The 10,449-nt window shown below is 42.5% G+C and overlaps 1 protein-coding gene across 14 annotated transcripts in view; it reads left to right on the top strand.

Moving 5' to 3' along the window:
- CTNND1 (catenin delta 1) overlaps positions 1 to 9,376 on the top strand; it is a 52,439-nt gene extending 43,063 nt beyond the window's left edge. For 7 of the 14 annotated variants that reach the window (XM_045039318.1, XM_045039319.1, XM_045039317.1 and 4 more), the window contains 9 exons: positions 68 to 195; positions 298 to 448; positions 1,171 to 1,363; positions 1,708 to 1,822; positions 2,370 to 2,457; positions 5,485 to 5,547; positions 6,351 to 6,454; positions 6,865 to 6,936; positions 7,223 to 9,376. In XM_045039318.1, the coding sequence (XP_044895253.1) occupies positions 68 to 195; positions 298 to 448; positions 1,171 to 1,363; positions 1,708 to 1,822; positions 2,370 to 2,457; positions 5,485 to 5,547; positions 6,351 to 6,454; positions 6,865 to 6,936; positions 7,223 to 7,234 (926 nt within the window). In that variant the 3' untranslated portion in view covers positions 7,235 to 9,376. The remainder of the gene's footprint in view (positions 1 to 67; positions 196 to 297; positions 449 to 1,170; positions 1,364 to 1,707; positions 1,823 to 2,369; positions 2,458 to 5,484; positions 5,548 to 6,350; positions 6,455 to 6,864; positions 6,937 to 7,222) is intronic. The other 7 variants (XM_045039324.1, XM_045039327.1, XM_045039322.1 and 4 more) reach the window with 6 other exon arrangements.
- The last annotated feature ends 1,073 nt before the right edge of the window (positions 9,377 to 10,449 follow it).

A 10,449-nucleotide genomic window follows, 5' to 3' on the forward strand; every position in this document is an offset into this window, starting at 1 on the left:
AACCAGCCAGAGCCTGGTGTTTAGGTAATGACTAGCATCCCCTGCTTTCCTGCCCTTTCTTGTGCAGGCTATGAGCTTTTATTTCAGCCAGAGGTGGTTCGGATATACATCTCACTCCTCAAGGAGAGCAAGACTCCTGCCATCCTAGAAGCCTCAGCTGGAGCTATCCAGAACTTGTGTGCTGGGCGCTGGACGGTGAGTACCTTTCAGAAAATAGACTTAGAGATGGGAGAACTTACCTAACTAGTTTGCCACCGTTTGTAATCTGTTCTACCTCTTCTTGTGTGTTACTTCCAGTATGGTCGATACATCCGCTCTGCTCTGCGTCAAGAGAAGGCTCTTTCTGCCATTGCTGACCTCCTGACCAGTGAACACGAGCGTGTAGTGAAAGCTGCGTCCGGAGCACTGAGAAATCTGGCGGTAGATGCTCGCAACAAAGAACTGATTGGTAAGGAGTTGGATGCACACGGTTAATCTCAGTATCAGTACCAAGCCTTTAGTCTGGCAGATGCTAAATAGTTATTATTGCAGTGACTGAGAGGAGGGATCCTGGCTAGTCCTCCATAGTTTGTGGTTCTGAGGGTTCTAGTTTAATGGTTCCTAGAAAGACAAGAACTGGTAACTCTTCAAAACTAGAATAAAAACAGCTATTCTTTTTTTTTTTAATTTTTTTTTCAACGTTTATTTATTTTTGGGACAGAGAGAGACAGAGCATGAACGGGGGAGGGGCAGAGAGAGAGGGAGACACAGAATCGGAAACAGGCTCCAGGCTCCGAGCCATCAGCCCAGAGCCTGACGCGGGGCTCGAACTCACGGACCGCGAGATCGTGACCTGGCTGAAGTCGGACGCTTAACCGACTGCGCCACCCAGGCGCCCCAAAACAGCTATTCTTCATTAAGCACTTGCTTTGTTAGGGGCGTTGTAACATATTTGATATAAAGTATTCACATAGTTTCAATGTGACTAAAGGGGAGAATAAATAAAGGAGTAAGAAGGACCATATGTTCATGGCTCTTCTGATACGATAACCCCATAGCAAAATGAAGTTGATTCATGTGGACAGTGAATTGCACTTAATATGATTGATGCAAGTAAGTACAGTGTTAGGCTCCACATACTGGACTTGCTTTGTTCTCCCTGCACACAGTCCTTCTGTCTTAACGCTGTAGGTAAACATGCTATTCCGAACTTGGTAAAGAACCTGCCAGGAGGGCAGCAGAGCTCTTCCCAGAATTTCTCTGAGGACACTGTGGTCTCTCTTTTGAACACCATCAATGAGGTTATTGCTGAGAACTTGGAGGCTGCCAAAAAGCTTCGAGAGACACAGGGTATTGAGAAGCTGGTGTTGATCAACAAATCAGGGTGAGTTTAACACTGAAAATGACAACTGGAAGAGTTTGTGTGTGAGAGGGGAGTTACTAGGAAGGAGCGTTCCATGTTTGCTTTCTTATTTACATATAAAGTGTGAAGAGATAATGCTGTCTTAATGTTTTGTCTTAATGTTGAGCTATAAATTGATAACAGACCTGTTGCATCAAACATTTTTTTGTGTCACTGTTTGGGACACAGTACAGAACTTGGTGAATACTTGATCTTGCCCATTTCGGCATTTCTTCTTATGTTACATTATATTGGAGAGTACAGGCTCTCAGCTTCCTCCTTGGTCTTAACACCCAAATTCCATATCGTATTACTTTCCTCAAAAGGAACCGTTCAGAAAAAGAAGTCCGAGCAGCAGCACTTGTATTACAGACAATCTGGGGATATAAGGAGCTGCGGAAGCCACTGGAAAAAGAAGGATGGAAGAAATCAGACTTTCAGGTAGAGTAACTCTTGGGCCTGAGACTTGACCCTTTTTTCCCTTGGTTTCACGTAACACTTTTGTCTTTGGTTCCTTCCTCCTCACTATTGCCTTAAGTCCTGCTTTATCCCAAGTCTTTCTGAGTAAGGAGATCATTCAGTTTACTCCTTCCCCGAAAAGAACGATGCTATGCTTCATTTAGTGCCAGAATAGCTGTGGTTCTCCTCGGTGCCACAGCATGCTGTCCACATTGGTGGGGACGAGGGAAGATGGCCTGTTTGACTTTTCCCCAGATGTGCCATAGCCCCTTGAAGGAATTTACTGGAAACTAGGTCACCTTCTGATAGTGCGAGTGTTTGGTATCTCTGTAATCTCCTGTTCAGGAACACAAATAGAAGCCACAAAACCCTCATTTGTTTCACTATGTAGATATTTAACCCATATGAGGTACCTTTTGGGAAGAGCTATATTTGGGAATAGGAACCTAAAGATCTGTGCCCGTTGGGAAATAAAATATGGGTGAGTTCAGTATTCTGTGACATTGTTGCATTTTATGTTTGCTTCCAGGTAAATCTAAACAATGCTTCTCGAAGCCAGAGCAGTCATTCATATGATGACAGCACTCTCCCTCTCATTGACCGGAACCCAAAATCAGGTACAGTGTCTGGGGGGCGTACCCCTCTGCTTTTACTCCACCACGGCTATTCTTCAGTGGGCTTACTTCCTGTGGAATAGAATATGTATTTGTTACTGCATGAGCTAGTCTTTTGGTAGACGGTAATAATACTTTACCTTAGGATTGTACCACAGAGGCTGGTAAGCCTGAGCATTAGAAGAGAAAACAGGCAGTAGCCTGGAAGTGATCCTGTCTTTGCTTGCGGACTTACAACTGTTTTCTCTGTTTGAGAGATAATTGACATATATCATTGTGTAAATTTAAGGTGTACAACATAGTGCTTTGATGTATGTATATATCGCATAATGATTATTTTTTGGTTTTTAAATTTCCACATAATACCATGTAATATGTGGACTGTTGAAAAATTAGAAAATTCAGGTAACCAGAAAAATAACAACAAAAATCACTTATTTCTGTTACCCAGAGATCACTGCTGCTATTTGTGGTTTTATCTTTTAAACACTTTTGCCGTGTGAGCAAATAAATTTTGCGCCCCAAAGATGAATTGGCGTATTTTATGAAACATTTTCTTTTTCATGAAAGTGTGTGCTGTAACCCTTATTATCTTGCTGACACTTGGCTTTTGCCTCCATTAGGGTGTTCTCTCTCTCTCTCTCTCTCTCTCTCTCTCTTTTTTTAAGGTTTTTATTTTGAGAGAGAGAGAGATTGAGAGAGACAGTGTGAGCAGGAGAGGGGCAGAGAGAGAGGGAGACAGAATCCAAAGCAGGCTCCAGGCTCTGAGCTGTCAGCACAGAGCCCGACGCGGGGCTCGGACTCACAAACTCTGAGATCATGACCTGAGCCAAAGTCGGAGGCTTAACTGACTGAGCCACCCAGGTGTTCCAACATCAGGGTTCTTGAGATGTGGTGTGAGGATCCCCATGTCTGTTGACATCTGTGCTGACTATGCAGAAGCAGTGGGAGTGTTTGCAGCAGCAGCTATGGCACCAACCCCACACCACTAGCCGTCCTAGGCTTCGTGGCCATGCGCTCACAATGTAAAAAAGAGCCCGTTTCACTTGTTAATGTACTTGATGGAGCTGTAAGAATTACTAATTTTATTGTTTGTGACCTTGAGCACACGTCTTTTTGAAATCTCCTGTGCTGATGAAATAGGAAGTACTTGGCGAGCCCTGTGCTGCATCCAGAGTGTGGTAGTGGACCTGGGGGAAAGCACAGGTGCTCTAGTTGGAGTTTCTGAGTGGACCAGCCACTCTTTTTACGGAATGCCATTTTTACTTGGGAAAAAATGGCAAGCTATGGTTTTAGACTTGCGTATTTGCTAGACATTTTCTCAAAAATGAATGCAATGAGCTTGTCACTTTCAGGAAAAATAACTAACAGTACTTGTTGCCTGAATTTTCAAGTGAAAAACTTGTACCTGCCATTATGAGCCTGATAACACACCCATACTTCAAAGACTATTTATTTATTTATTTATTTATTTATTTATTTATGGTTTATTTTATTTATGGGGTGGGGACACGCAGAGAGAGAGGGAGAGAGAGAATCCCAATCAGGCTCTACACTGCCAACACAGAGCCTGACATGGGGCTTGAACTCATGAAACTGAGATCATGACCTGAGCAAAAATCAAGAGTCGGATGCTTAATCAACTGAGTCACACGGGCACCCGAAAAGACATTTTAATCAAACCAGTGGTGATAGTAATGAATGTGATTTTTTTTTTTTGATGTTGTATAATGAAATGTGTTAACATGTAGAAGATCTGCATTACTCTATGAACCAGTATTTTCCAAATGACTAGTGTGTGGTGTTTCAGAATCATGAATGGGTAACTGACCCATTCAAAGTGCAAGACAGACCAATGCATTTTAATTTAACAAAGTGTGAAGAAGAGGTCATTCATTTGGATTCAGATTCTACATTACTGCTAACTTTAGAGAAACTCAACTTGCTCTTTAGAGAAATTCTACTTGTTGTGTATTAGTGTACTATCAAAGAATATACATAATTATCTGAAAAATTGTTGAAAATTCTTTTTCCAACTTTTTGTCTGTGGGAGGCTGGATTTTCTTCATATACTTCAACTAAAATAACATCATGACAGATTGAACACAGAAGTAGATAGGAAAATCCAGCTGTCTTCTATTAAGCCAAACTTTAAAGACATGTGCAAAAATGTAAAAAAACAAAAACAAAAACAAAAACCCACAAACCTGCTCTTAAAAAACATTAAAATGTTAACATGGAATAAGTTTTTTTAACTTAAATGTTTATTTTGAGAGAGAGCGAGCACGGGGGAGGGGCAGAGGGAGAGGGAGAATCCCAAGCAGGCTCCGCACTGTCAGCATAGAGCCTGAGGTGGGGCTTGATCTCATGAATCATGACCTGGGCTGAAATCAGGACTTAGAAGCTTAACCGACTGAGCCACCCAGGCACCCCTATTTTTACTGTTAAAAAAATATTTATTTAATTATTTATTTATTTATTTTCGAGAGAGGCAGACTGAGTCCAAGTGGGGTAGGGTCAGAGAGAGAGGGAGAGAGAAAACTCCAAGCAGGCTCTACACTGTCAGTGCAGAATCCAACATGGGGCTCAAACAGTGAGATCATGACCTGAGCTGAAATCAAGAGTCAGGTGCTGAACCACCTGAGCCACCCAGATGCCACCCTATTTTTTCTTTTAAGTGAAATACTTAAAATTTCTCAGTACAGGAAAATAGTAACATATATATAACTGACACCAGTGAATACTTTTTGGATCTTCATAATTTTTAAGACTGTGTAAAGGGGTCTGGAGACCAAATACTTTAACAAGTACTTGTCAAGAGTGAATGGTTGTTAAGAGTGAACGTTAGGGTTCCATTGGAAAGGGATTTCTTAAGTCCCATGAAGGCTTTGTCTAGTGCCTGGCACATAGTGGGTGCTCAGTAAAAATTTGATGGGAGGGAGGGAGGACCAACCAGAGAGCAATTTTTATGATGAGTATAGATTTTGAAGAGTTGGTTTTTGACCTGGATAACTTTCTGACTCCGTATAGATAAGAAACCTGATCGGGAAGAAATTCAGATGAGCAGTATGGGATCAAACACAAAATCATTAGGTAGGTGATTAATTCCTGCCTAAGGACACGGAGTTATATTTCATTGGGATGAGAACTGTCTGGCTCTGCAGTTTCTTTTCTAGCACCTTCATCATCCTGGGAGAGCATTCATTGGCTGGACATTTCTATTTGGAAGGATGTGAGGAGATTTAGTGAAACTTGATATATCTACTTTCTTCCACATTCCCACATATTCAAAGGTTCAAAAAAAAAAACCCCAAATTTTAATTCACCCTTGTCCCCACCCCCACTTACTACAGAATTATGTTTGGGTCCTTAAACTGTTACCGAGTTTCACAGGCTGATCCCAGGCTCCCTTTCCATCTTCTTTCCATGTACTCTGTTTCAGCCCACCTGGTCTAATTTGCTATTTTGTCTCTTTACTCTACTTTTTAAATTTTTCTCAGAGCATACTTCCTGCTGGAATGCCCTTCTTCCCCTTTGCTTTGCTAAGTTGTCTTTATCCCCAGAGGCTTAACCAAGTCCTGTCTCCTTTGTTAGGTGCTTCCTGACTGTTGCAGCACCCCTACGCTCTCTTAATTCCAATACCATTTATAGACAGATCTCTTCTGTTTTGCTTTATTATCATATGTCATACTCTGTGTGTTTCATTTAACTGTCTTCCCAACTAGATTCAAATTATTTTTAAGTCAGGGACCTTAAGTCAAGGACTAGAACTTAATGACTTTCTGGAGCATTTGACAAAGTTTACTTCCCAACAGGGGTGCCTAATTCACACTTATCTGTTTAATCTGTATGGTACACCAGAGGGAATACCGTATTTCTTGTACTTTTTTCATTAGATAACAACTATTCCACACTGAATGAGAGAGGGGACCACAACAGAACACTGGATCGATCCGGGGATCTAGGTGAAATGGAGCCATTGAAGGGAACACCCCTGATGGTAAATTCTCTTTTATATACTCTTGTCCTTCTAAGGCTAGTTCTGTTTTGAAACCTTCATTTTTTGTGAAATAGGAAGAAAGTACCTAGTGAAAGACAGTATCCTTTTCTGATAGGGATTTTCAGGAAAAGTAGGAGTTTTGACTCCTGTTGAGATTTCTTGGGTCATAATTCTGCAACGGTCAGGTTAGGAGAAGGAAGACCATAAATGTATTGCTGATGTGACTAATGCCAATAGATTCTCATACATTACTCTCTTCCTGTCCCTGCCTTTTCTTGAATATCTTGCCCTTTTCTTACTATTATCTTTTGTTTGAGTTGACCAGTTTTGGGATTTTCCTTAGGTTTGGCACATACTCACGAGGTTTCTATTTCCTTACTCTCGTACTAACAAATTGCATGTGTTCACAGCAGGACGAGGGGCAGGAATCTCTGGAGGAAGAGTTGGATGATGAGGGGGACCAAGTGTCTAACCCCTCCATGGTATGTCCTCCAGCCACCCCCAAGATCGTCCTTGAGGAAGGAGGTCCCTATGTGCCAGCAGTTTGCCAATCAAGCTGATCCAATCGGGCCAGAGACCCTAGTCTCAGCCGCTTGGCGCTTGGGGGTGCTGCTTCTGTGATTATTGCCTCTTAAGAGGCTGGGACGTGCCTCCGGTGATCTGATTCTCCATTCCGTGCTGCTTTCCTCCCTCCGGATTTGCTCAACTGTCTTTTGGTTCTCCTCATTCCCAACCCTATTAACGTTTCTTTCTCTTTTTTCCCTACAGCAGAAGATTTAGCACCACTGTCTGCGCTACATCTGGGCTTATAATATATGTACTTTTATTTTTTGGTGGTGAAATGAACTGATGATTTTTCCCTTTCTTCGCTGGACTGTTGTGCCAACTGCCAGGCTGCCTCCTGCCCTTATAGCCCTAAGTGGCCACCTTCTTTCTACCAACTCCTACCTTCTTCCAGTGAAGCTTAATTGTCCCTCCTTCCCCCTCCAGATCCCCTCCAGTTGCTCCCAAGAAGCCTGACTCAGTTATATGCATATCTTGAGAAACTGCTGCAAATTAGCTCTTTTTGCCAGTTCTCCCTGGAACTCTTGGCCTTGTGTGGAGGGAGGGAGAGAGTGGGAATCCTCACTGGAAGCCGTGGGAAGAATTGGAAGTTACATGCTGTCTATGCAGTGTCCAGCACTCTGATAAACTGATGATTCTTAATCAAGATTTTTTTTTTCTTGGTGGGGAAGGGACTTTTATTTTTTTGGAGAATCGGAAGTGTGAGCTCTTCCCGTATTCCTGATGACTATTTTTGAATCAAAGAAGGCTGGCAACATTGGCACATTCCACCTGGCAAGGGCCCTTGAGTAAGTGAAGGTCTCCTAGAACTGAGATTAAGAAACCTTGGTCTCATCTCCAGGCCAGGGACCACTGTGGACCTACAGACTCCATCTCTTCTCCAAGCCTCATGCCAACCCTCAGCTGCTGCCACTGCCCTTTACTAAGGCTGTCCTTAATCTTCCTTTCCCATCCTGTGAAATGTCTGCTGACTTGGCCTGGCCATTTGCAAGAGGCTGTAGAAAGAGGAGAATGTGTCAAGGAAGACTTTTTGGGTGAGAAGGATCAAAAAGATGTCTTCTGGGGAGGAGAAGAACCTCTAGCAGGAGCTAGTAGGAATGTACATGAATCAGTTAGTCTGAAACTGGCAGGAAGCTTTGAAGCTGGCTTCCCCCCTGCCCTTCTTTCTCCTTTTCTTACCCTTCTAGCTCTGTCCTCCCCTGCCTTTTCCCTGGATTGGTTGGCTGACAAAAGGACTTGATGTACATACTCCTGCCCCCTTTACCCTTAAAAGGTGGGGGATCGCCCCTGGATTTGCCTCTTCTTTGTGCCTTTGGCCTGGGGTGCATCTCCTCCTTCCCTTCCATGTGCCTTTCTTTGCCTCTGCAGTCTCATTCTCATGATTTTGCAAATTATATTTTGTTGCTTTCTTACCCACTATTGGCCCTAACTAGCAGAAAGGAGGGATGACCTAGAGAACCTCAGATTCTCCATTGGGAATTGGTAGAACCTCTGATTTCAGCCATTCAGCTTTGCTCAATAGTATATGGTTGGGGTTTTGCAAACATCCTGTTCTGATGAATCTCAAAATGTGGGAGGAGTGAGTGGTGCGACTCTTACTCCTTAGTTGCCCAGAATTTATCGTCATCTCCCAAGGGGCCGGAGGGAAGTCGCATCTGTGCCCTCCCTGCCCCACCCCACCCCACCCCCAGCATCTCCTCCTTTCTGTTTAGTGTTTATTAGTGGGTTGGGCTAGAGGAATCAGCTGCTATGCTGGTTGATTTTTTTTAACCCTTTTCCTTATTTGCCTTTTACTCCTCCCCTTAATCTAAAAGCTCTGTTCAATGCAACTGGAAATCTTTATCCTTCTCTCTCCCCCTTCCCTTATATATTGAGGCTATGGGGTAGGAGACAAGTGCACAACCCACCACCCCCCTTCCCTTTCCCCTATGCATTAAAATCCCTTATTTACCCCCCCCCCCCCCATTTCTTCCCACTCCTTTTCTGGCAAAAAGGAGCCTTTTCCTCTCTGTGACCCTAAGAACATACTGCACAGGGGAAATCGCCCCCATCTGGACCTGGCTCCACTCTTGGTTTCTCTTGTCCTCTTCTGCTCTTTTCCTGGTGCTCTTTTTCTCGGTGGGGTGTGGGTAATAGAACAGCCATGGGCTTTTGGGGACCTTTAACTATTTTTTTTTCTTTTTTGTTTATAAAAACACTAAACATTCAATTCCAGAGAACCAAAAATCCCACCTCCCCACCGAACAGTACTAAGGGGCGTGTCTTCTGCTCCATACCTTTTCTGTTTTCCTTTCTCTCTTGTTAATGCTTTTAAAAACAAATGAGTTTTTTATATAAATAAAGTTTTTAAAGTGTGTATGTGGGGGGTCTGTGTCATTTCTTCACTTTAAGCTGTATCTCTTCCTTCCTTTTCATCTCGGTTATTTCCTTATGTGTATCAGTGTCCTCCTTCTCTCCAGAGCAGCCAGAAGGGGCTTTACCAGGAGCGGATTACTTTGAGCTCAGTCCTAAGTCTTACCAAGCAACATTGTTGGTAATTGCATATGAAACATTTTTCCCCTCAAGATTCTTAAAAATTAAATGTGGGGAGCGGGAAGCTTATTGCTAACTTAGAGATAGGAAACTGAAGTATAGGAATTAATGACTTTCTTAGTCACTGGATTTGTTTTGCAACATTTGGCAAAACTAACGTTGAACAAAAGCCCATTGCGATACGTGGCCCTCTTGAACATTTAACTTTATGGGTAGAAGATTAGAAGCTAACAACTCCAATTGCCTTCCTCCAATATTCCCTCATTTCATAAATATGAAAATGTAGAATTAAAAGGCTCATGTGTATAAGTACTGAATACTGGGCCAGAATGTTGCTTTTCAGGCTATCGGTCATCCTTTAGTAAGAAGACGAGGGACAGACCTATAGCTGCTTTTGTGTCCTACCAAGTAATATGTGGGTGAGTCACAAACACTTGCTGGGTTGACAGGGATTGTCTTTACTGCAGAGGCCAAGGATTAAGACCTATGGAAAGAGACTTATTTTTCTGGGGCCCCTATTTCCTGTTACATAATTTAAAAAAAAAAAAAGTGAGAATTTATGTAAAATGCTTTGCTGTATGCCCAATCTTTAGATTAAAAATCTATAGCTTCTGATGATGGTCATGTCTCAATTTTGTTGAACTAGGTCTTGGGTATGAAAACTTTGTTGGGCCAGTGAGACCAGGAAATCTAAGCATTGTAGCTGATCCCTTTTAAAGCTTAGTTTGTGTCTGACAGTTGTAGTTTTAGACCAGCAGGATGAATCACGGAGCCAAAAAGCTATCTAAGTTTGCTTTCCAAAGTGGTTTGGTAGTTTCACTTGAGATGCTTTTCTGTCTCTATAGAAGAACCTGGCTACTGGTGAATAGCCTTTATTTCTATTATATTCTTTATTATCC

Source organism: Felis catus, chromosome D1 (assembly GCF_018350175.1).
Source record: "Felis catus isolate Fca126 chromosome D1, F.catus_Fca126_mat1.0, whole genome shotgun sequence".
Lineage (NCBI taxonomy): Eukaryota > Metazoa > Chordata > Mammalia > Carnivora > Felidae > Felis > Felis catus.